A 25,180-nucleotide genomic window follows, 5' to 3' on the forward strand; every position below is an offset into this window, starting at 1 on the left:
CAGCAGCAATGAGTATCTTTTCTCCAAATATTTACACAGCTTAAATATCCATGTGGGGAAGGGGGATCTTTGCTTTGGCCCCAGCTTGGGTGCACATATAGCAGCCCAAGCTCCTGTAGTGACACTGCTAAGGGGCTGGACTGGGGGGTCATGCCATGTTGCCTATGGTGCTAGACCTTGGCTTTAGTGTTTCCAGCCCCACAGGCTCAGGGAGAAGCAGTGGCTCCAGGGACACCGGGGGACAAACGGACAAAGCAAGGCAAGCAGGGGCGCTCCACACACATGGGGCATGGCAGGGACCTGGAGCCCCCCCAGCCAGACACCTGGATGCTACGTGCAGCACCCAGCATGTGGGCTGGGCTGCTGCCCTGCTGCTGGCCTAGGGTGGGTTGCTGAGCTCCTTAATGGCCTGGAGGATTCTCTTCATGTGGCCCACTTTGGTGATCCCCAGGTCCTGCAGAAAGGAGAGAGGGGAGCTGATGCGCTCGTAGCGGGCCAACCCTCAGCATTTGCTGGCAGGGAAGCCACAGGGCAGAGGACAAAGCTGCAACACCCAGCTCCCCATGCTCTCCCAGCCAGAGCGTTATCCTTGCTAGAAGCCCTCTGTCCTCTTGCAAGAATGTCCCCATTCCTGGGTGCAGGGGAGGGTATAGTGCCGTTGATCCTGTTTTGGGCAGGCGTACAGAGCCTTGCAAGCCACTGGGCCAGGGCCACCCCCCCTCCCCTGCTTCCAGCCCCTGCATGCAAGCTAAGCAAGTGGCGCAAGCTCAGCCCTGTGGGGCTGGAGCCAGGTGCGGGGTCAGCACCTGCCTTCCCCCACCACCACGAGGGATGGGAAGAGGAGCTATGGAGGATACTGAGTTCCCCAGGATTGGGGGTTCCCTCAGGAGGGCACAAGTGGGGGGTTGTACCTTCAGGTCTCTCCTTTCCAGCAGGATCAACTCAGAGCCCTGGATGTCATGCCGGACAAAAATGTCTCTGTATTCCCCTAAACCAAGTGCTTCCAGCCAAGCTGCCACCTCCTCGGAGCCCCACTTGTCTGCTAGCAGGAAGGAAAACCAGAGGTGGACTGGGCCCCCGTGGAGACAGCCAGACATGGCAGGACAGGCAGCAGGCAGCCAAGGGCAGCGGTGGTGGCAGGCTGCAGCCAGCATCCCCTCCTCCCATCCCCAGCTCTGCCAGAGTCAGAGACCACAGCAGGCTCAGGTATAGAGCAGTTTCTCTTTTCAGCTTACTGAGCATCCAAGCCTCTCGCCCTCGACACGACCTCCCCAGCCCTGGGGCAGGGATGTACCGAAAGGGCTGAGCTGTACCATAGCCCCCTTCTTGCAGTGGTGGTGCAGTTACAGGGCTAGGGGACTCTGCATGTCCATCAGCAGAAAAACTAAGCTCTAAGGGGGTGTTGATGACAAAGGTGACAATCCCCAGGCAGCCAGCGTGTGCCCTGGGTCCCTCCACAGCATGCCCAGGACAGGAGGCTGGAGGACAGGTCAGCACATGGGGGTCCCTACCAGTGTGGGCTGTACCTGTCTCCCTCCCTGGTGTACCACCTGCTTTACCTGGGAGCACACTGTTGGTCTTCTGCTTTTGCACCTTGTCCTTGTCCTTCCTGGGCTTGGGGATATTGAGGCGAAGCTTAAAGCTGCCCTTGTTGGCACTGCTGGTGCTTTCCTGCAAGAAGCCAGGCTGAGTGGGGTGCTACAGCACCCCTGGGTCCACCTGGTGAGCTATGCCCCACCCCCAGGTCCCTGGGCACCCACCTCCTCAGCAGGGTGGGCAATGGGCCCCAGCCAGTGGATGTCTAGCAGCCTCTGCAGCTCCTGGCCCAGCATACTCAGGGGGCCATGCAGTGCTTCCTCCTCCTGTGGCGAGTCCAGCTGTGGGGGACAGGGACCATCCCCAGGCCTGCTGCCACCTCAGAGGTGCCAGCTGAGGGCACCCAGGGGGGCTCAGGGTGCTCTTCAGCCCCTGCCACTCACCACCTTCCCTTCCAGAAATGCTCTGGTCTCAGCATACAGCTCCTTGATGCTCAGCACCACCTCCACAGCTGCGTTCCTGCTGAGAAACTGGGGGACGCATGGAGGGGTGACCCCTTGAGCAGCAGGGCCCTGGGGTGGCCAAAGGAAGGTTGCCTTGCACACCCCCCGCAGAGTCCTAGCTTACCTCCGAGGTGCCAGTGGCTTTGCTGGAGAGGGCTTCACCCAGCGCCAGGGAGCTGGTGTTGACAGCATGTGCCAGCTCCTGCTCCACAGCTTTGTGAGCCTTGGCTGCCTCGTGGATCCTGCAGGCGAGAGGGGCTGGAGTTGCCAGGGCTCCCCCACGGCTGGACAGGCAGCACAGGACTAGGAGACCCCTGTAGCTCTGGGTGGCCACAGCAAAGCTCCCCCCAACCCTGCATTGTCCACATCCCCCATCCCACAGCCTGACCTGGCGATGAGGGTCTCTGCAACCCGCGAGACCTGCTGCAAGAGGCTGCTCTCCTCCTCCGTCAGGTACTCCATGGACTGCTGGGAGCTGAGCCGCGGCCGGGCAGCTGCTCGGTAGCTCTCCCCCTTCTGCTTGTCCTCCCAGGACTTGAGGGTGTTTTCAAATGCCTGTGGCAGATGGCGATTGCCTCCCCTCAGCCTGTCACTCCTCCCTGTGCCCCAGCATGGCCCTGCTGCACCAGCTTTACAACCCCGAGCTCACCCGGTCCCTTGTCAGCATCTGGGCTCGGTTCTTGTGCTGGATCTTGATGATGCCGGGTGGCTGGATCCAGGCTTCTCCATCTACCTGCACAGGGACACCCTCGTCTCCCCGGATAGTGATCTTCACCATGCGGCACTGTGGGGCAGACAGCCTGGGGTTAGCACTGCGGTTGGCACTGTGTCACTGGCTTCAGCTCCTGTACCAGGGCTGAAAAGCGTCCCAGCTAGGAGCTCAGCTGAGCTGCACCTCCCCAGGCTCCACTGGTGTCCAAAAACCTTTCTGGCACCATGCAGGGTCCTTTGCCCATACCTGCGCAATGCGATGGTGCTGGAGGTTGATGACCCGTGACACAGCCATCTGGATGCTGCCAAAGACAGCCACCACCTCCAGCTTCTTGTCATCAAAGGATGGAGCCCCAAAGTTCTGTAGAGGACCAGTACAAGTGAGACCTCCAAATCAGGCTCATTTTGGGACCCAGCTTTTCCCCCTATGTGTGCCCAGTGCAAGGACACCCTAGACCCCTGCCCAGGGGCTACCTCCCCACCCCACGGCGCTGGCACTCACATTGTCCTCCTTGGTGCCTCCCCAGAAGTTGATGCCCCCGGCGTAGCTGGGGATGTTGAGGACAGCAATGCCCTGCAGGCTGGGCAGCGAGATGGGGACCCCATCACACTGCAAGAGAGGGCTGAGCCTGGGGGGCTGCTGTGCTGCTGCCCCCCCCCACCCCATCCCTGTTTCCCCCGGCCCTGTACCTCCAGCTGCACCCGCTGCTCTAAGTTCTTGTAGGTACGCTGCAGGAGCTCCTTCGTGCCCAGCACCCCATACCACATCATGTTCTTGGTGCGGCTGCTGCAAGGCAAAGTGAGCCAGGTGAGAGGGGCTGTGGGCTCACCTCTGCCTGCCCCAGGCTCTGCGCGTTCCCTGGGGAACTGGGCTGAATGAGCCAGCCCAGACACCAGCCCTGCAGCTGCTCAGTTTCCCTACTCCCAGAAGAGGGGGGCTGCCTGCTGCCTCCCAGGAGATGCAGGCTGCAGCATGTGGCACCCAGATGTGCACCCTTCCATGGTGGCATGGCAGTGTCTCCTCCATCCAGGCGTAGAGTGGGTAAATCCCACCAAACCTTCCTGTGCCCCTTCACGTGCCTGGGGTGGCATCAGCAGCTGGAGCCTCACAGCAGCCCTCCCCCTTCCCAGGGTGTTTGCAATCTGCCACCCACCCAGGGGTCCTCACCCCAACACACAGTGCAGGTGGAAAACTTGCCACAGGAACGGGTCCCCAGCCAAGTACGGCAGCCCTGAGTCAACCCCATGGCTCCTGGCATCCTGACAGTCCCTCCTGCTCTGGGCACTGGGGAGCTGGGGCGGGGGGGGTACATGTTTTTTCCCAGGGAATCTGGGGGTTTCAGCCAACCTGCACTTCTTGGGGTGCTCATCCCGTTTGTTGTTGAACTCCAGGGAGATCTTCGCATCCAGGCCAATGCCAAAGTAGTTATTCATGACGCATTTCTCCGAGAAGTGGCTGAAAGCAGCAGACAAGGCGAGTGGAGCTGGGAGGCAGCTGCACACAGGCAACCACTGGGCTGACACTGGAGGACTGCGTATAAAACCTGCCGGAGCTGCAGTGTGAGCTCCCAGAGGAGCTGGCACTGGGAAGCCTGACCCAAGCCAGCAGAAATGGCTGCAGCACCCTCAGTCCCCATGGTGGGACACCCGTGGCACACACAGGACCTGCCTGTACTGGGCAGGGGGTGAGCCTCAGGCTCCCAGCATGAGCACGGTGCTGGCCAAGGGGCTGGCAGCAAGAAACCCTGCACCGGGCACATGCAGGCTTCCCCAGCTTGAGCATCACCAGGCCAGGGAGGGCTGGGCACCAGGGATGCCACACTGGCAGGAAAGTGCCATCTCCAAGAGGCAGCATGGTCCTAACTCTGCTTCCACTCTGCAATGGGCAGCGAGGGTGGGCCAGGGGCCCCAGCGTAGGCAGGACTCCAGACTCACATGGCACTGGGATCTTCAGGGAACTGCAAGCTGCCGAAGGTGTCTGGCCGGTCCAGGATGACAGAGGAAGATGCAGAGGTCACTGTCTCCCGCCGGGAGCCTGGCCAGGGGAGGAAAGAGGCAGCAGTTGAACTGTCTTTTATGCTAAGCCCACCCTCATGCCCCCCCAAAAAGGCACATGCTCCACTGGCATCTTACTGAGCCTCTCCTCCTCCTTGTTGAGCTCTTCTGAGCTGTCCTTCTTGCTGGGGCCCGTGCTGCCCTGGTAGGCTTGGGTTTGCTTGTTCTGCTCATCCACAGCTGGATGCAAAGAAGGGCATGACAGCAAGTCCTGGGCAGCTCCATGGCCCTGTGACCCCTCCACAGGTCAGTCTTGAGGCTTGTGCCAGACAGGGCCCAGGGTGCCACCTCTGCTCTATGTTGGGGACCTTCCTCAGCCACACCAAGCATCAGAGAAGAGCTGATGCCCTTGGACTGAGCAGCACTGCTGTTCACCCCAAGGATTTAGATGGGGAAACCAAGGCACGGGTCCAGCAACAAGCTGCAGTGGCTCCGCAGCCCGTGCCAGGCTGCTGCAGCGTCACGTGAGCTGCCAGCCCCCACCACCCCCTCACCTTTCTCTGCCTGCTCAATGATTTGCCGCAGGGCTTTCTTCAGGCTGTTCGCCCGCAGCATGAGCTGCTCCTTGGATTTGAAGATGCGAGGCATGGGGCTGGGGTTGAAGCTGCCACCTTTCTCCTGGTCCTTAGTGTCGGCAGAGGTGGCCTGTGCCACTCCCTCAGGGACCACAACGGCCTGAGCCTCCTCATTCAGCTCCCGCACCAGTGAGTCCAGTTTCTCATTCAGCATGGCACACTGCGGGACACCCACCACTCTGAGCACCCTGGCACAAGCCACCGCTCATTGCCAGTGCTGGGTGCTTCCCTGGCCTCCCCATGTTTGCCTGGGCAGCTGCAGCACCTGGGCATCCTGAGCACAAGGGCACCCCATCTTTGCCTAGGCACCCCATATACCTGGGTACCCCATGCTTGCCAGGACATCCCGAGTGCCTGGGCACCCCAAGCACAGCAAGGGCACAGGCCACTTGAGCAGACTCTGCCAGCCCCTCCACTGCCTCGGGACTGTACCACCCAGCACACCCCAGCTCTCTGGCTCCCCTGCAAGCCACCTTCCGCGCCATCATCTCGGCTTCCTGCTTGTTCTCTGTTGCCCTCTTGTAAGCCCGGCCAACTTCAGCCACAAAGTCATTAACGGTGCCACAGAGGAACCTGCCAAAGGAAGCAGCAAGCGGGTGGAGAGGGGCACGGCGTGACCAGCCAGGCACAGATGCCAGCCTGTGAGGGGCTGTTGGGATAATGCCCCCCTGCACCAGAGGGACAGTGCTGGGGTTATCTGTCAGGCACCAGCACAGCTGATGGCTGGTACTGGCCAGACACAGGACAGCCTGGCCTGGGGGGCAGTGGGCTCAGCACCCCTGGGCACATGCTCCCTGCCCAGCAGAGGGGCTCTGGCACCCCCCTCCTTACTTTGCAGATGAGATCACCACCGAGTGCTTGTCCGACTCCAGGATCTTGGCCAGGTGGAAGGCAACAGAGTCAGCATAGTGGGAGATCTGGGCCTGGCAGGGGACAGAGGACAGCTGGAGCCATGACACCCTGCTGGGTGCCCTGCTCCAGGACGGAGCCTTGCCCAGCCAGCCCTGGCCTGGGGATGAACAGCCCTCTTCAGCCTGCTCTCCCAGCCCAAAGGGCAGCTGTGCCCATGCCACCAGGCAGACGGGATGCTCAGCCACAGCAGGAAGGAAACTCAGGCAAGGGGTTGACGGGGAGCACACAGAAGAGTCTAAAATAGCCTGCCGGTAGCAGGCCAGCTCCACCTCATCCTGCTGCCTGCTCCCAAGTGCATGTGCCAGCTGAGACCTGCCAGACTCATTTCATTGCACACAGCTGGCTGCCAGCCCCCTCACAGCCCCAGTCCCCAGGGACACCCAGCATGACATCTCCCTGTGCAATCCCACCCTGCATGCCCCTGAATAAGCTGGTGGGGTGAGCGGGGACCTGCCCCCAAGCCTGCCCTCCCCCAGCTCAAGCCCTCAGTCCCCAACAGTGCCCACCTGGATGTTGGAGTCCCCATTCTCCTCCTCCTCCTTCAGGGACGGGGGAGACTGCTTGGGGGCCTCGTAGGTCAGCACACTCCACCTGCCAAGCAGAGACCACAGCTGCCTGCCACCTCCTGGCACCCCGGCACAGGGACACGTGGGCAGGGAACAAGGACAGGCTGCCCGAGAGTCGCCGAGGCAGGGCAGGGAGCAGAGGTGCTTGCCCTGCACCATGCTCACCGGTCCAGCATCTTGGTGGTGGCCCTTTCCAGCTTCTCCAGGATCTGCAGCAGCTGGGTGTCATCATCGCACAGGCTGCCCCAGCCCAACACCCGCGCTAGGTCATTGCCAGTCCCCAGAGGCAGGACACCCAGCTGGCACTGTGGGAGAAGGACAGGTGGGGGGGCCTCAGAGCAGCCCCCGAGGGCACTCACGACACCCCCAACCCCACCATGCCCATCACTTGCAGCACCCCGGTGCAAACGGTGGGGTGCTGGCACTGGGGATGGTGCCAGCCCGCACCAACGATGCCGAGCACTCCCACTCACTTGCTTGTGGAGACCAAGGGCATCGATCTCAGAGAGCACCCAGCCCACGCTGCCATCCCCCCCACACACCAGGATCCGGAAGGTGGAGAACTTCTGGAAGAGGCGCAGCCTGTGGCGGGAACAGGAGAGAGGGGCTGGGGGCTGTGCTGGGTAGCCGCTGGGCCCACCTTGGGGTGTCCAGGCCAGTGCTTACCCCAGGTGTGGGCCCCCATTCATGAGGTCGAAGACTTGGGCTGGGTTGAGGAACTGCTTGAACTTGCGCAGAAACTTGACTCCCTGGTTGTCCCCACTCTTGGAGTTGACAAAGGCCAGGAGAGGGCTGGAGCAGGTCGAGGGGCAGGTGGCCTTCCAGAAACCTGTGGTGAGCCCAAGCGCGTGAGCCCCCGGCCCCAGCTCCCACCCCCCCCAAGAACACTGATGGAGATGCCTTAGGAGAGCAGAGGCTGCATGGACACCCTGACTGCTGTGCCCGACCCGCAGGGTACTGGGGCCAGGCAGGAGGGACAGCGATTGGGGTGCCTGGGGGATGGTGAGGGGTGTGAGGAAGAGTAAGAGATGGCAATGGGGATGGGAATAGACAAGGCTAGCACTAGGGCAGATCCAAGTTAGGCTCCTGCTCCATCACTGTCCCTGCAGGCACAAAGTGTGTCACTGAGCTGACTTGTGTCCCCAGCCTGCCACTCCAAAAGGGGCAGTGGTGGTGGCACACAGGAGAGTCAGTTCCTTGCCATGCCAACAGCCCAGCTGGGACTGACCCAGCAAAACCACATGCAAACTGGGCACACTCCCCCCTGGGTGCTCTCAGGGGTGGCACTGGCAGCCAGCATGACCACAAAGGACCAGCTGCAGCTCCGGAGGGCTGTACTGTCACCCTCAGCTCTGCCACCTGCTCCTACCAGGACTCTGGCGGGGTGGGTGCGAATGACGCAGAAGCCTCGGGAGGCTTGGCAGCCAGCACTGTGCTTTTAAAGAAATTAGATGGGGAATAAAATGTACCCGAGGCAGAGGAGGATCGATATCTGGCCCGGAGCCTGCACCCGCCTCAGGTACATCTTGGCCATCCTGGGCCATGGGCTGGTGCCCGCTGGCTTCTTCCCTTGGCAGACCTGGTGATGCTGCAGCAGGGAAAGCATCGGCCCTTACTGCCGCTGGCACCGGCCCCCCGGCCATTGCACCCAGAGCCCCTCAGGGTGTGACCAGGCTCCCCGGTGCCTCCAATGCATGAGGAGCAGTACCCCCACAGCTACGCGGCGCAGGCATTGCTCGATCTCCGCTCCCAACCCGGCTGAGTGGAGTAGATCAGCAACGCAAAACACCAGGGGCTGCTGAGTCAGAGTGTGGGCTGCTGCGGAAGAGCCCGCTGCCAGAGGCACCCGTACGCCAGTGGGGGGACAGCACAGGAGGAGAGGGGCTGAGGCCTCACCAGGCTGCTTCCCACAGTAGCAGAGCCCAGTAGGGCTCGACAGCAGCCACAGCTGCTGGCCCCGCAGCTGCGCCAGCATTGGTTGACTGGGCTGCTGTGAGAGGGACAGGGCAGAGACGCTATCAGGGAGGCAGCCACGAGCAGCCATGGCTCTGAAGCTGGAGAAGCCGCATGATGGTTACCCTGACAGCATCCCAATGAGTAACGAGAAGCAGATGAGCCACCAGCTGAGCTGAGCAGTGAAAATCATTAAAGAACAGGGAAAGAAATATCCGGAGGAGAAGAACAGATTTTGCTTGGTGGAGGCCAGCTGGGCCCCTCCAGAGAGGGTGAGGGAGATGGCGGGGGAGACCCTTGGGCTGCGCATTGCTTCTCCCCGCAGCGCCCCGCAGCCACCCACGCCAAGGGGAACCGGTGCTCTGTGCTACCAAACAACCAGTCGAGGTTCAGACACTAAGAAATAACCAAAGCAAGGCCCTCATCCTGTCCTGCAAGTTGCTGAACCTTTGGGGTGCACGGGGGGGGCACTCCACATCAGGGGCTCAGGGCTTGCACTTCTGACCCCAGCGTGGAGGGACCATGACCAGGGCCACTGCGAGAGGTAGCCTGGCAGGAGCAACTGAAGCCACACATGGAGAAGAAGTGCCACCCCAAAGCATGGCACCACCGCAGCCCTGGGGCAGAGCGCAAGGCAAGAAGCAGCCTTAAACCAAGGGTGCAGCAGGAACAGGCATTGACTCTGGAGCCTACTGATGGTGGTGTTCCTCATGCCCCACAGGAAAGCAGGCACAGTGCCACAAGTCAAGCCTGCAGAGGAGCTCAGAGCCCTGTCCCCCCCTACCTGCAGCCCAGCCCTGTCCCCTCCATGGCTCACCATCCGAATCAATGCTGTTCAAGGCAGTTGGCGGGATGATGGACACTTTGTACTGGCCCAGGGGGCACCTCTTGCCAAAGAGCTCCTTGCAGGCACTGTGAACCTGGGGACACAGGGACGTGTGCATAATCAAGACCAGGGGATGGAGCACCAAAGCCCCCAGCCTCAGTTTCCCCAGCGATGCACCCAGGAGGGGCAGTGCTGTCTGTGCCATGGGGCGGGGGGGACAGGAACAAGCACATCCTTACGATGGCCTTGCACCAGAGACATCGCCAGTCCTGCAGCCTTCGGACACTGCCACAAGTCCGGTCACAGACAGCACAGCGCGCACTAACAGGCAGGTTCCCCTCCAGCCACTGGTGGGGCATGGCCACCTGCAGAGAGGGACAGTTGCCAATGGCACATCACCCCTGCCACCCCCATGCACTTGAGAGACAGTGACATGGGCCATCCCCTTCCCCAGGCACCACAGAAGAGGTGGGCATGGGATGATGCCCCACAGCAGGGCAAGGCAGCCCTGGGACCCCTCCCATGCCCTTTTGTCAGTGCATGGGACAGGGCAGGGATGTCCCCAGCAAATGTTTGGGGTGGCCCCACTTGGAGACCAATAAGGGATCCTGAGGCCAGATGGCAGAGGAGGTGTCCCCAGGCCATCTCCCCACAGAGCCGAGCCCAGAGGTCACACAGTGCAGGGAACAGCTGGGTGCCAGGGTGCCCCCGCTCCTGATTTGGGCACAGCAAGGCCAGCTCTGATGGTGGCTCTGTCCTGTAGGGTCCCCCGTGGGGACTCCTCTGCTTACCCCATCCTCATCCTCGATGATTTCAGTCCCGATGGAGGCCAGAGTTGTCCACTTGCAATTGTTGGTGGCTCTGACAGCACAGCGCTTGTGTGCCTTGAACTTGCAGACTGCACAGGGAGGGTAGCAGGTGAGGAGCAGGGACAGTCCCCAAAGGATGCACAGTCCTGGTCCCCAGCATCTCTGCAGCTGCTGACAATGGCGTGCCAGCAGCCGGTGGACATTCCCATGCAACCCTCCGGCTCCAGGCCAGCCTCAGAGAGGGTCCCCACCCCAGTCCCAGCCCCAGCTCACCCCCAGCAGAACCCTGGCACTGACCTTCGCAGGAAAGGCCATGGGAGGTAACCCCCGGGAGGGCTTCGCGGCACACGTTGCAGAAGGTGGGGCGGGCATGGGAGCAGGCGTACCAGTTGTGCATGCCCGAGAAGTGCTCCATGTTGAACTGTGTGGCCTGCTGGGGGCACAGCCCTGCCCCATTAGTCCCCTGGGACCCCCAGCTGGCAGTCCCTCCTTCCTAGCCCCCTCCTGGCTCCTGTCCTCCCCACGGGGCTGCGCCAAGGGCAGCAGCTCCGGTCCAGCAGCCAAAGGCACCCCAGGCTCCTGAGGGGTACCCACTCACAGAGGAGCACCCGCGCAGCCCCCTGCCCACATCACCTCATGGACCTCCCACTTCTGGACAGATTTTAGGGCACTGATCCAGTCCTCCATCTCCTTCCGGTTCTCTGCACACAGGATGAGCTTCCGGAATGGCGTGATCACCTGCAACAGCCATTGTCCCTGTGTCCCCTTGTAAGGCCTACCCAGAGCCAACCAGCCCCCAAAAGAGCAGCCCCCAGCAAACCCTGGCACACCACCACTGGTGCCAGTGATGCCAGTGATGCAAGGCCATGCTGTGGGGTGCCCCAAAGCTCTGAGGGGAGGAGAGGGGTCTCTGGTGCCTCCCCATGAGATGCTGAGGTGGAGGGGCACGGCAGGTAGCCCTGCACCTCCCTCACCGTGAAACTGTTGTTGATGTTCTTGGTGCTGGTCTCGGCCACACTGGCATCGGACAGGTCCACCTCATCAAAGATCAGGGACTGTGGGGGAGAAACCGAAGCCCCAGTCCACCAGGCAGGGATTTTGGGCTCCTCCCTGGGCTTGCAAGCTCAAGCCCCCCAGCTGAGCATGCTGGAAGTGGCCCCGCACGCCTACCTTGGCATCCTTAGCATAATAGAGCGTCCTGCCCCGCAGCTTGAAGTATCGCCTCTTCCACCTCTGGAAGGAGCTTGTCTGCTTCAGCAACAGCCCCTCCTTCACGCTCTTCTGCAGAGACCACAGGGTCATGAGCTCCCGCAGCCCTCAGGACCCCCAAAGCCACCCCCCCTCCAGTGACACCAGTCTGTGGGTCCCCAGGACCTAAGCAGTGCCCAAGAGCACAGATGGGACATTCTGGGGTTCACACTGTGCTGGATGTAGCAGGGTAAATGATGTCCATCATCTGCCATACCCTGGGCATTGGGCACTTTATGTGATTCAGGGGGATGCTACCGGGTACCACAGTGCCAGTGGCTGGAAGTCTCCAGCAGCACAGAGCCACCGCTGCTGGTCACCTCCTCCCCATTCCCAGAGCAGCACCCAAGAGAGCCTCAACCTGCTGCAGCTCCCTGGAAGCCAAGGGCAGAGCTGGGGCCAGAAGAGCTCCCCTGGAGGTGACACCATTGCCCCAGAGCCACCAGGACTGCATCTTGGAGGTGGCATTACCCAGGCACCACAGGCCCAGCCTCTTTGCTAAGTTGGGGAGCAGACAGCTGCGATGCAGCCAGCCCTGCCTGGGACCTGCAGCCCCCAGAGGGGAAAACCTGGCGCCAAGGGCAGCCCACGGCAGGCAGAGCATCCCCTTGCAGTGCAGTGCATTCCTGCAGGCTGGCCGCCCGCCCTCTGCCCTCCCCGATCCACAGCACCTGCCAATATTTACCCTCCTCACAGTGGTGTTTACAAGGCTCAATTAATTAGTGTTTGCAACCCAGCTACGAGCCTGTGCCGAGGAGGGTGGCAGAGATGCTCTTTTACTGCCTAATCTTTGATTGTATCTTCTTCAAACACCACCAACAGCCCCATTCAGCTGCTCCTCTGCAATTAGCCGCAACAGCGGTTGTATCAGATCCCGGCACACCACGACAAAGCACATTTAACGGCAAATTAGCACTGGGTACAGAGGGCATCAGGCATCGTGAGACAACTGCTGCCCCAGGGCTCTGCACACCCGTGCCCAGCCCATGTGTTGCAAGAGATGGCACCCAGGTGCCCACCAGCCTGTAAACACACAGGCCCCCCACTGCCCCACAGCTCCAAATGAGACGGCCAGCAACCTCCAAGGTCACAAAGAAGCCAAAACCCCACCTGGGGCGCTCCCCCGGCCTCAGCTCCCCCAAATGCCTTACCCTGCCTGAGGCCCCCAGGACACACACCAGGATGTCCCGGCTCTCTTCCACCTTTCAGCCCCAAGTTCAAAGAGGGAGGTTTTAAGCCTTTATCGCTCCCTATCAACACTTTGCCCTGCTGGGACTGGCACAGGGTTTGGCTGTGGTCGGTCCCCATGCCGCCTGTGAGAGTCGGTGAAGGTTCAAACAGCCCTGGTATCCCCAACACCAGCACCCAGGGACTCACCACATCCCCTCCCTGGCCTCTCAGCCGCAAGAGCACGCAGAGGAGATGGTGAGCCCAGAGCTGCCCTAAGCCCAGACTGCAAGACAGCCAGCAAGGGGAATGTGGCCTTTCAGTGGCGTCTAGCTGCAACCCCCAAATGCACATATAAACCATGCACCCTAGCAGTCCCTGCCCCACATCAGGAGGGAACAGGGCAGGGTCCTGCCACAGCCAGGTGGGATCTAGACATAAACACCACTTCCACTGCATCTGTTTGCATGCAGCAGACGCACACACAGGCTGTGGATTTGCTGCAATCATTACTTTTGCTGCAAAGGACAGGCAGCATGTGATGGCAAGGAACAGCGTTGGGGAGTCCATGATGGTGAGGAGCAGGAGAACGTGATGATGATGAGAAGGAACACGAGACAGGTCTGTGATGGTGGCTCAGAGCTATCACAGCAGGGACTGGAGCCAGCGCTGCTGTGGGGTGCGGGTGCTCAGCTCTGCCTGGCTCCAGGGCCACATGGGTGGCAGGATACAGCCAGGAAGGCTGCCCAGGGGTATGGCAACCCCTCCTGTGAGGGGGCTGGAGCTGAACTGCCCCCAGCCACACTGCTGTGGCCACTCCCGCAATTTCTAATATCAGCCACTGGCAACAAGGCATAACCCAGCCCCAGGATGTCACAGTCCCAGCCATTCTGGGGACAGCAACATGGCTACCAGCACTGTGCCAGCCCCAGGCTAGGGCAGAGCCCCCACCATTGCCACTATCACACCCATAAGAGTTTTATAACACTTGCAGTGCTGTGGCTGGGGGGGGAAAGCATTTTTCCACCCAGTGCAGACTAACTAATCACCAGCATCCCAGCATGGGGCGGCAAAGCCGGTGCAGAGAAGCTTGGGGGCACCTCTCCCCAAGTCCACCCTTGGGTGCTTCCCAAAACAGTCCCAGCGTGTCCCAGGCATGGCAGCAAAGCCCAAGCCCTCTGCCCCGCCATGCACAGCATCTTGCCACAAAACCCCTGTTTTGTGCGGCTGCCTGTCCAGGCTCCGACACCCCCAGTGTTGCCATGATGGGGCACAGATTCAATTGGTACCAGTGTTGCCTGTGTGGGGCCAGGCAGCCAGCCCCCTCCCTGGGAAAAATGAGGCAGGTCCCCTCTCCAAAACAAAGCATGGAGCCCAGCTGTGCCATACTGCCTGGGCAGTCACACAGGTCGCTCTGCCCAGGGTGCTGTTTTGGGGGTCTCACTGGGTTAAGCCACCCCCACATACCCGACTTTTTGCACATGGGTCTCAGCCAGGAGCATCTGGCGCCACCCTGTGCTGGGAGCAGCTCCCCAGTGGCTCAGCAGCTCTGGACCCCTGCTTTTGGCACTAGGGACAGGAGGAGACCTGGGAGGCACCTGATGGCCGAGGCCTCCAGCAGCCCTGACCACGCAGTGGGAAGCCACAGTGCAGCGGGCAGCGTTAAGCGAGCCTATCGTTTCCCCTTTGCAAACAGGAAAGGGGTGGGGAGGACAAAGGCCAGCACTCGGGGCAAGTGGCAGGCGGGATGTGCCAGGGTGGCATTGCCCCTGCCATGCTGGCTCCCCCACAGACAAACCCAGGGCTCCAGCATCACCACAATAATACAGTCCCCTACAGCACATGGCTATTAGGTACCCCAATATAGCTCCCAGGAGTAGAAGCCGCACACCCACAGCACAGGGTAGGGGCTGCCTCTTCTTCCTGGAAAGCTTTTGGGGACACTGACAACCCCCAGCCACTGGGGTGGGAGCTCTGCACTGGCCACTGCACAGCCCTGAGTGCAGAGTGCCACCCACACCCTGAAGCAAGCCCTAGCCCTCCACTCACCCCAACCACAGCTTTTCTGGCCGGCAAGCCCTAGCCAGTGCTGCAGGGAGCCACAGCCAAGCCAACACTGGCTCCATCCCAGCAACAGACGTGGTGAGATGGCATGCTGATGCCCAGAGCAATGGGCAAACTTCCCAGCCAGCAGCCAGAGAACTGCTCCCCTGTGCAGGGCTCTGCCCCAGCCCTGCCCTACCCCATCTCAGGGACTGTTCCTGCTCTCTCCAGCCCGGGGAGCTCAGCACCACCTGTGCCTGGCAGCGAGGGGGGGGCCGGAGATGCAGGATGGGGAGGTGAAGGCAAGAACGGAACCACTGTGGAGAAACTGCCACCTCCGGCTCAGCCACAGCTGGCAGAGGGCAAGCGGCACCAGGGTCTTGGAGGGGACACAGCTAAAAATAGCCCTGGGAGGATGGCCAGCCACCAGCAATGTATCCCACCAGGACCAAACTGGTCCCCAAGGGCCATCATGCTGTGGGCTGGCTGTGTGCTCAGCATAGTCAAGGGAACTTGAAGTGCAGCCCAGAGGAGCTTGCCTCCCCCAGGTCTGCATCCCAGCAGGGCTTCTTCCAGGCCAGGATGTACCCCAAAATGCCAGCTTCTCCCTCAGCCTTAAGGCAGAGCCCTGGGGTGCTGCTTTGAGCCCCCACCCCACTCTCCCAGCTCTGCCACTGCTAACCCCAGGAAAAGCCTGTAGTGCAGCCAGGTTTGACCACAGCTGGGGCAGGAGGGTTTTCCTGTTGGGATCAGATTGGACAGCAAAGGAGCTGCTGGAGAAGAGCCAGAAAGGCTGTTACTCAGGAATGCTGGCACACACGCTGGTGGGCACCACACTGCCTGCTCACCCAGCTTGCAGCCCTACACCACTCCTAATGGGATCTGCTTGGCCCCATGGCAACATAACACCTTGCCCAGGGAGGAGTAGAGGGGACCAAACACCCACCAATGCACCAACCTGCATTGCACCAGCATCATCCCGGGCAGCCACCCTCTTCCAAATGCAGCAGTCCACCAGGCATGTGCCAGGTTCCAGTCAGGTCAGAGCTCATCCCCCTCCTGAGCCAGCCAGTACCAGGATAGTGGGGGAGAGCTGGCAACCCTGCAAACAGCCCAGCCGCGGGGCCACCAGCATCTGCTGGGCACCCTGTGCGCTGGAGATGGTTGGAAACCTTATCAGGCTTTGAGATATGGCAGAGCTCTTCCGGGACCAGTCAGCTGGGGAGCTTGGTGCCTGGGGGGTGCCACAGCCCCAGAGGCTCGACTGCATCCACAGTCCCCAAGGATGTAGCCTGCTGCCATTGCAGGACACCAAATTCCCCTTCCCAGTGCTGGGAGGATCCCTGAAGGGAGATTCCAGCCCTGGTCTTGACATGCCGTTACATGGTGCCACGAGGCACCACTAAGGCCATCAAAAGGGGACAGAGGATTAACGAGGAGGGGAATGAGGGAAGGAGCCCCCAGAAGGGCAATCCCCCTTACACCTTATACTCCAGCAGTCATGTCCTTCAGCTACTTTTTAGAAATGAGCTTGTGCTTCCCTATCTACATCCACATCAGTCCCTGAGCATCCTGCAGACAGGCATCCCGCACCAGCCCGCCATGTGCCAGTCCCCCCCGCCCTTCATGCCCTTGTACCGGTGGGCACTGCTGCAGCTCTCCCACTCTGCCCAGCCGCTGACGGGTGAGAGCAGCGCTTGCATAATGGAAAATGTGAGCGGGGAGAGGGCAGCGCCTCTGAGAAACCTCACAAACATCCGGCTGGCGACACTGGGGCTATCTTTACACCCCAGGCACCGGCTCAGCAAGGCCTGATCAACAACAGCAAGCCCAGCCCCCCCGCCTTGCTGCAGCATCCTCAGCAGGGACAGTCCCAGGCCGCGGCACTGTGCCTCGCAGTATGGTCCCACTGCGGGGGGTGACCCAGTGGCCAACTGGTCCCCTCACCAGCCCCCAGCAGGACACATGCCACCAGGCTAGGAGAAATGCAGGGCACAGCTGGGGGGGAGACGGGCTTCGGTGTCAGCTGGCCGTGGCGTGCCTGGGGCTGGCAGGGAGCTCTGGGGTTGAGCCCAGGAGAAGTCACCTGGAGCTGCCCAGGATCATGGAGATACTCAACCCATGGGTTCTGAATATCTCCTCAGATGGAGATTTCACAGCCTCTCTGGGCAGCCAATGCCAGTGTTTGATCAATCTCACGGTAGAAAAAGTGTTGTCTTGTGTTCAGATGGAATTTCTTATTTTTTCATTTTTGACCACTGTCCCACTGGCAAACACGACTGAAAAGAGCCCAGCTCCCTCTTTGCTGCACCCTCCCCTTCAAATAACTAACTACATTGCAGGCGAACCCCCGGCCCCAGCTTCTCCTCCAGTTTGAACAGCCCCAGCTCTCCCAGACTCTCCTGGTACAAAAGATGCTCCAGTCCCTTACCAGTGTTAAGCCAGGAGGACACACTGCCCAGGAGCCATGTGCCACCCTCCCGCTTCAGGAAGGAGGTTTCCAGGCCTGGCCCCAGGGGCCCTACCTTGCTTTCCTTGTCTTTTGGCCAGGATCTGGCCCTCAGCGGGCAGCCCTTCCCACAGCCTGGCTCTGCAGCACCACCCTACCAAGCCTCCCACAGCTGCTCTAACACTCCTACATCCACAGACACCACTCACCCCATCCATGGGACACCCTGAGCCTGCTGGGTGCCCAGTGCCTCCAGCAAGGACCAGAAGCACTCATCCTTTGGGGTGCCAATAAGCCTACTGACCTCCTCCGGCACCCCGGGAGGATGCTGGCAGGTCCCCCAATCCCAGTGAGTGGCTGTGATGTACCCCAGCATCACAAATTTGCAAACATGATCCCCCTTTCTAAATGGTAGACAAGTCATGCCCCTGCCCGCCTTGCCTGTGCACACTGTGTCCACCCCATGGGCAATGCTCCTATCCCAGGCATGCACACCCCCATGCCCTGCTTGGTGCCTGCAGCCGCCCCCGGCTCTGGTGCAAGCACCCCAGAAGCAGTCACTCGCTGCAGCTCCTTGCAGCCAGAGCCGAACCAAGCAGAGCTGCCGATTTCTCCCTGCCTCTGTGCTGCTGCCAGGAGAGTCTGTGCCGAGGCAGCACCAGGAGCTGAGTGCCCAGCCCACACAGGCAGGATGTGCCCCCCTCGTTTGCCAGCACCTCAAATGTCTTGATGCACCCCAGAGCTGGCACTCCTTCCTTCCCCATTGCCCCTTCCCTCCATGCCCAGCCCTAAGGGGACCAGTGCTGGGGTATCACAGTATCCCCCTCCCACTCTGCCCTGCATTCCCAAAACCTAGGTCAGGCAGCCAGCAGCCCCCAGCTGTGGTGAGGAGGAGGAGGAGGAGGCGGCAGCAAGACCCCATCCGTCCTGGGGCCATTCAGCCCAGCGAGGGCACCTGCGCCTGGCAGCTGTCATTGTCACCAAGCACAATGGACCCACCGCCTCCGCGCAGAAGCGGCACAAAGCGCCCCGTGGGGAGCCCTGGCAATTACAGCCCAGAGAAAGCCAAGCTGGGGGTGTGGAATGGGGAGATGTGATTGATGGGGAGGTTTGAGGAGGGGATGGGGGAATGGGCATTTGGTGGGGGACAGCACTCAGGAAGAATTCAGCAGATCCCAAAATGATCCTTACATCCTCCTGTCCCCATGGGACTGAACAACACCCTGGCATGGGGGAAGCTCCCATCACCAGGTACCGGGGTCCCCTCAGTCAGTGTGGGTGCACAGTAGGGTAGGGGTCCCGACCTTCCCAGCTCCCCAACATGGCAGGCTCCTATAGACCCCACTCGAGCACCCCAGCCACTGACAGCCAAAAAATAGGCCAGCCTGCCCACCCACCCCCCACTAACCTGGACATCTCTTGGGAGTTGCAGCCCTGGCACTAGACTCTCCTTCAATCGTTAACTATGTGCTAATTGGGTACCTGCCCCAGTCTGGGTGCAGGCAATGGCTCCCCCCATCCCAAACCCACATGGGTGCACAAGGGTGTCGAAGTGGCTCAGAAAGGTGCCTGCCATGTCACACATGCCCCCCATCCCTCCACCTGCAGCTGTGGCCATGGCCAGAGGGACAGGCGGCACATGTGCCACGGCACAGCCATGAGCAAGGAACAGCCCGACCTGGGTAGCAGCAGCAATCATCCCAAAACCCGCATCTCCACAGGGAAGAAAGGAGCCCATCCAGCGAGGAGCCAGAGTGGCAAGCACAGTCCTGCCCATCTGGACCAAAACAAAGGAATCCTCAGGGAAAACCCTGAACCTTAACACTGAAAACACTTAGTTTTTTGGGGGATGCACACACGGCTTGCTCTCAGCCCCCTCCAGCACCAGCCCTGTCTGTCTGTCACCCCTCCCTCCCAGCTCCGCGGCCGTTAACCCAGCCGCGTCCTTTCTGCCTGCCCATCCATCACACCGCCCGCGTCCCCCGGCACCCTGCGCGGCATCACCTCCTGCATGGCTAATTGCCGACGCTGGGCAGGATGCGGGCAGCAGCCGCGGCAGGCAGGGAGCTGGCAGCTCAGCCTTTTCCCACACATAGCCTGTCAGCCAGCGAGGCCAGACCTTCTGATGGCACAGAGGGGCTTTGACGCCTGGGCTGGGAGCTCTGGGCATGCTTTTGTGTCTTTGCTGCTGCTGCAGGACACAGGCACAGCCTGGCCATCTCTTGGGTTTCCTCGCGTTGACGACTCCCTTCGATGTCCCCCATGCTCGACAACATGGCAAACCCCTCTGTCATGGCAAACACCAGTGGCTCCTGCCGCCCCTCTGGGAGGGTGCTAAGGACTCACACACAGTGCTAAACTTCCCCAGCCCACCAGCCTGGCTTCCCACTGTGCCCCCCGCACAGTACCGTGCCCCCACAGCACCACCCACAGCACCCACCTGGCAGCCAGGTCAGAGCGGGCAGAGGAGGTGCCAGCCTGTTCCAAAGAAGGGGAAACTGAGGCGTGTTCCCTGAACAGCCAGAGGGACTTGGCAAGAGCCCCCCCAAGCACCACCTGCCCTGGAAAAGTCTCTTGCCAAGTGGGAAAACCCCACGGTGCCAGGCTGGGAGCATGCCACTTCCACATCTCTGGACAAATGCCCTATGCCCCCGTCGTGCCAGTGTGCTGGGCTTGGCACAACAGTCAGGCCTGGACCAGCGGGAGGGGAGCTCGCCCCAGTCCCGAGCAGCCCTCAGCTGTCACCGGACCCAGCACACCACCCCATTCCCACTGCCTCACTCCATGCCCGCGGCACCCAATACCAGAGCCCGGGGGCACCCCTCTGGTCCACAACTGCATCCCCCTGTGGTGTTTGCTCAGCTGTCCCCCTCCCTGGGGTGGCAGAGCCACCAAATCCCTGCTGAGGGGCGGCTGGGGCCAGAAGCTGGCTGCAGGGGGATTTCTGGCACAGCCCTGGGGCGAGGTCCCCCATGGTGTGGCAGCCCCCCTCATGCCCGCCAGCACTGCAGGCACCACCTTGACTCATGCTGTCACCTCCTTCCCACAGCCAGGAGGTGGATGCCACGGGCTCACTCACCTGGCAAATCGCCCAGAGCATCTTCCCTGTGTCATGCATGGTTCCCCCCTCCCCAAAATGTCTCCCCCAAAACTCCTTCCTCTCCCCACTTCCTACTTGACCATTCAGCCCAGGTTATTTCTTGCTGCACTTCAGGCAGGAGGTGCCCGGCCATTTCACCATCCCCCCACAAGGGACCCATGGCCACCCACTCCTGTTTGGCAAGGAAGCACTGCACCCCATTTTTTGTAGGTCCTACCAAAATAGCTTCCTCTGAGCAAGCTGCGCGCACACACACAAGCTGCCCTTATACCAACAGCCAGGAGGCAAAAGGGTGTCACGTCCAACCTCAGAGGTGTCCCCATCCACCCAGCAAACCACCACAGGGGACTGGATCTACAGAAGGCTGCAAGAGAGCGGCCCACAGGAGAGCTGGCACAGCCAAATTAATCTGGGGCGCCGGGAAAGATGCCGGCTCCATTTTGCCACCCACCAGGCCCCACACATGCATTGCCTGCAGTGAGGTGCAGGATCCCAAGAGCCGACAGCACCACAATGACCCTAAATCTCACACCTCGAGCGTCCACGGGGCAGAGCCTTCCCGAAAAAGCCCCTTTTCCCCAGCGGTAGGTGAGGGGAACTCAGGGGACACAATCATGGGATGAAGGCAATTGGGGGGTGTCTGGGTATGGGAGACACCCTGTCTCCTAACAGTGGGGTAAAACCCATGCTCTGTAGCCCCATGGGACCAATGCTGACCCTGCCACCATGGGGCGTGCAACTTTGCATGTGCCCTTCCAAGAGGCACAGGGACCCAGACCCCTCCTAGCACTGCCCCGGGCACTGGCTGGGTTGGGTCTGCGAACAGCTAGTGCCTGGCACTGATTTACACCCCAGAGCAGGCGAAACCCCCCTCCCGCCTCCGTTCTTGCCAGAGACCGCGTGCACCAGCCAGCCCCTCACCCCAGGCCCCTGAACCCCTGACCTTGCTCCTCATCTGCCCAGAGGTGGACACCTTCCGGATGAGCTTGTGGGAACTGTCCTCCTGTTCGCCCTCACTGTCAGATGACTCCTCACCACCCGCCTCGGGCGAGATGGGTGCCAGCTTGTCCGAGTCCAGGGATGACACGGATTCCCGGGTCTTCCTCAGGAACAGGTCCCCAGGCACCAGCTTCTCAGCCATCTTCCCACCCAGCTTGGCTCAGGGCTCCACCACCTCCTGTGACAGCCCTGGAAGGACAAGGACACGCAGGAGTGGAGGAAGAGCCCTGAAAGGGAGCGCATGGCCCCTCACCTTCTATGGCTCTGCCTGCCAGGAGGTGCAGTCCTGGAAATCAGGGGAGATGGCGCTTCCTCGCCCAGGAACACCACTCAGGGTGGCTTCCTTGCAGGCAAAGTTTTTCTTCCTGGCCTTTTTTCGGTGTCCCAACTTTTCCTCACCCTGCCTGGCATTTGAACACGGTCCCTTGCTCCTCGGTGCGAGACCGTGACCACCCCACGCCCTGGCATCAGGGTACACATCCCTTGCCGCAGCCTGCGCCAGCCCCCCCTCTGGTGCCCATCGCCAGGGTGCCGGGCTGCCCTCAGTGGCCGGGGTGGGGGGGGAAGAGAGGGTGTCTCCATGAGAAGCAGCAGCTGCCTCCCGCCATCCGCCTTGCTCCGGCAGCCGGAAAGGGCTGGGAGCATCTCGCGGCCCCGCGCCGGTAGGTCGCCAGTCCCAAGCAGGTGGCTCCGGGTGGTGTGGGATGGAGGGGGGCGGCGCGGGGCTCCCCGCATGCGGGGGAAGCCATCTCCCCACGGCATCCCTGCCCATCCCGGGGGCTGCGGGGGCACCTACCTGGGCGAGCGAGCCTGGCCGGCTGCAGGGCTGCCGTGCCCGGGCCAGGGGACACCCCACGGCACCGTACCCAGCCCCACGCGGCTCCCGCGGGCCGACTCCACCGCCCCCCTCGCGGCTACCGGCAAACGTGGTGCCGTCTCCCCGCGCAGCAACAAGCGTTTCGGGCCGGGGCGGAGGGGTGGGGGAGCGAGGGCACCGCAGCGCTGCCGTCCCGTGTACCCCCCACGGGTCGGCCACCCACTCGCTGCGGGCCTCGCACTCCCCCCTTCCAACCTCAGGGCTGCCGGGTGCCGGGTCTCCGCCGAGCATCCCGCAGCACGGCCGTGAGGGGGGAGGCAGAGCAGCCCCCCCCCCCCCCCCCCCCCCCCCCGCGCACACACCTTGCACACCCCGAGCCGCCGCCGCCGCTTGTGCAAGGTCGCTCTTCCTCCGGCCCCCGCCCGCCGCCCCGCAGCCCCCCCGGCCCCGCAGCGCGATCCCGCCGGGATGTGCCTCTGCAGGCAGCCCCGGCCCTGCCCCTGCGCCGCAAGCCCTGGCCTGCTCCGGCGCGGCGGGCGCTGCTGCGCACCGCGCGCGGCGGCACGGGCGGCCCACGCACGGCCCCGAGCACGCGGGCACGGGCGGGCACCCGCGCGGGCATAGGCGAGCACCCGCACCGGTGCCGTGCACATACGTGTGCATCGCCCACGCGGGCACAGGCGGGCGCATGCATGGGCATGAGAAAGCACATGCACTGCTGCCGTGATCATACATGTGCACCGCCCACGCGGGCACGGGCGGGCACACCCCCAGCATGGGCGTGCACATGCACTGCTGCCATGCACACACGTGTGCACCACCCACACGGGCAAGGGCATGCATACGCATAGCATGGGCGATCAGGCACGCTGTGGCCATGCACATATGTGTGCACACGCCCATGCGTGCCTCAGCATGCTCACTTCAGGCGTGGGCAAGCACATGCACCACCTCCATGCAACTATATGTGCATATGGCCACATATGCGTGGGCATGCGCAGGCATGGGTGAGCACACGCACTGATGCTTCCACACACTTGTACACACGCTCGCACATGCACACAAACTATATGAGTCGGCAACACGCACTCACAGCCCAGAAAGCCAGAAGCGGGTCCATTACTCGCAGCATGGCCAGCAGGTGGAGAGAGGGGATTCTGACTTTCTACTCTGCTCTGGTGAGACCCCCTGGAGCCCTGCGTCCAGCTTTGGCGTCCCCAGCACAGGGAGGACACAGACCTGTTGGAGCAGGTCCAGAGGAGGCCACAAAGATGGTCCAAGGGCTGGAACCCCTCTGCTATGAAGAAAGGCTGAGAGAGTTGGGGTTGTTCAGCCTGGAGAAGAGGAGGCTCCATGGGGAGACCTTACTGCAGACTTTCACTGAGTAAGGGGTGTTACTAAGAAAGACAGAGAGAGACTTTTTACCAGCACCTGTAGGAACAAGACAAGGGGAAAAAATTTTAAACTGAACGAGGGTAGGTTTAGGTTGGACGTAGGAAAAAATTACTTTCAATGAGAGTGGTAAGGCACTGGAGCAGGTTGCCCAGAGAAGCTGTGGATGACCTAGCCCTGGAAGTGTTCAAGGTCAGGGTGGACAGGGCTTTGAGCAACATTATCTAGTAAAAGCTGTCCCTGCCCATAGCCGGGGGATTGGACTAGGTGGTCTTCAAAGGTCCCTCCCAATCCAAACCATTCTATGGCGCACATGCATGCAAACAGCCCACAAAGGTCTATTAATATAGGAACATGACTTGGAGCGTGCATATGGAGCTCGCACACATGTGCACACATGGGGATGTGCCCCCAAACACACCACTGGGAGGGAGAGAGAGTCTGGCCCCACTTTTCACCCTGCAGTGTGCACAGGGCCCCAGCCCAGCAGCATGGGGTGCTGTGGCCCCGGTGCTCAGCCCTCACCCACTGCTGCTCTGGGACCCCCATGCTGGCAGCCAGCCAGGCTGAGACAAGAGTCCAACATCCCCCCAAACCTTAGCCCACCCACCTGATGGGCTACGCCCAGGGGCCTGGGGCTCCTTGTCCCCCACCTTGTGCATGGCTGTGCCCTTCAGCCTGTAATAAGCAGGGGGCAGGGGGTGCTGCTGCTGCAGGGTTTGGACGTCCACGTTTCAGGACTCCCTATTTGGGGCAGTGGTTCAGGGAGAGCAGGGCTTGGCTCTCATTGATGCATCACTACCCACCACTTTCTCATCCTCCCCCAGCTCCTGGTCCCTTAGAACCAGGGGTGCAGGATACAGGGGGATGGACTGGGGATCTGTAAAATGGAAAGATGTATAGTGATGGGGAAACATACAGCAGGCCCAGGGGCTACCCCAGTGTGTCTGGGTTCTGTCTGCACCTCTGGGAGACCCAGGAGCTCTGCATGCTACAATGCACAGCCCAGCTGGTCTGCAGCTCCCGTGGGGTCCCACACAGGGATCCCCATGACTCCCCCATCTCACAGCCACATCCAGCACAAGTGCTGAAGGCTCCGGTACTTAGCAGTCCAGCCGTGCCGCCCATGCCCTGGGTCCATGATCCTGCCTGGCAGCAGTGGGAGCTGCATGGAGGGGCAAGCAGGTCTCGAACAGGTCACAGGGCATAGACATGTGCATGCATCCATCCACCACCCCATGTGCCTGCAGTTATCTGTACACATGGGCTTGCACAAGCAGCCCTGCCCACACACAGGTACACACACTCACCCACACGTGCACACATTCACTCATGTGCTCTTAAGCTGCCTGTGCATTTGCTTACCTGCTTGCGCACACACATGTGTGCATGCATTCACAAGTGCACATCACACATACGTGGACATGTTCACCCACAAGTGTAGTCGCTCACCACTTGCACTTGTGCTCCCCGGCATGGGGCTGTGCTCCTCCCTGTCCATGTGTGTGAGCACACATGG

The 25,180-nt window shown here is 61.4% G+C and overlaps 1 protein-coding gene across 4 annotated transcripts; it reads right to left on the bottom strand.

Annotated features, from left to right (window-relative positions):
• Positions 1-22,686, bottom strand: LOC142063082 (diacylglycerol kinase delta-like). Of its 4 annotated transcripts, none has more exons than XM_075106455.1 (30): positions 22,632-22,683; positions 21,397-21,641; positions 11,617-11,727; positions 11,421-11,501; positions 11,080-11,184; positions 10,744-10,876; positions 10,429-10,535; positions 9,877-10,002; positions 9,629-9,731; positions 7,525-7,687; positions 7,332-7,440; positions 7,024-7,163; positions 6,799-6,883; positions 6,212-6,303; positions 5,854-5,953; positions 5,300-5,540; positions 4,884-4,985; positions 4,686-4,785; positions 4,099-4,206; positions 3,441-3,537; positions 3,253-3,360; positions 2,998-3,111; positions 2,689-2,823; positions 2,428-2,594; positions 2,164-2,281; positions 1,980-2,066; positions 1,761-1,877; positions 1,560-1,671; positions 912-1,039; positions 1-454 (listed from the first exon to the last, which is right to left on the bottom strand). In XM_075106455.1, the coding sequence occupies exons 2-30, from the start codon at positions 21,592-21,594 to the stop codon at positions 380-382; spliced, it is 3,462 nt and encodes a 1,153-aa protein (XP_074962556.1). In that variant the 5' UTR covers positions 21,595-21,641; positions 22,632-22,683; the 3' UTR covers positions 1-379. The 4 variants fall into 4 exon arrangements, with proteins under 4 accessions (XP_074962556.1, XP_074962555.1, XP_074962558.1 ...); XM_075106454.1 differs by having other exon boundaries at positions 2-454; positions 912-1,042; positions 22,632-22,686; XM_075106457.1 differs by lacking the exons at positions 21,397-21,641; positions 22,632-22,683 and adding an exon at positions 15,863-16,004 and having other exon boundaries at positions 2-454; positions 912-1,042.
• Positions 22,687-25,180: the final 2,494 nt, after the last annotated feature.

Source organism: Phalacrocorax aristotelis, chromosome 11 (assembly GCF_949628215.1).
Source record: "Phalacrocorax aristotelis chromosome 11, bGulAri2.1, whole genome shotgun sequence".
NCBI lineage: Eukaryota > Metazoa > Chordata > Aves > Suliformes > Phalacrocoracidae > Phalacrocorax > Phalacrocorax aristotelis.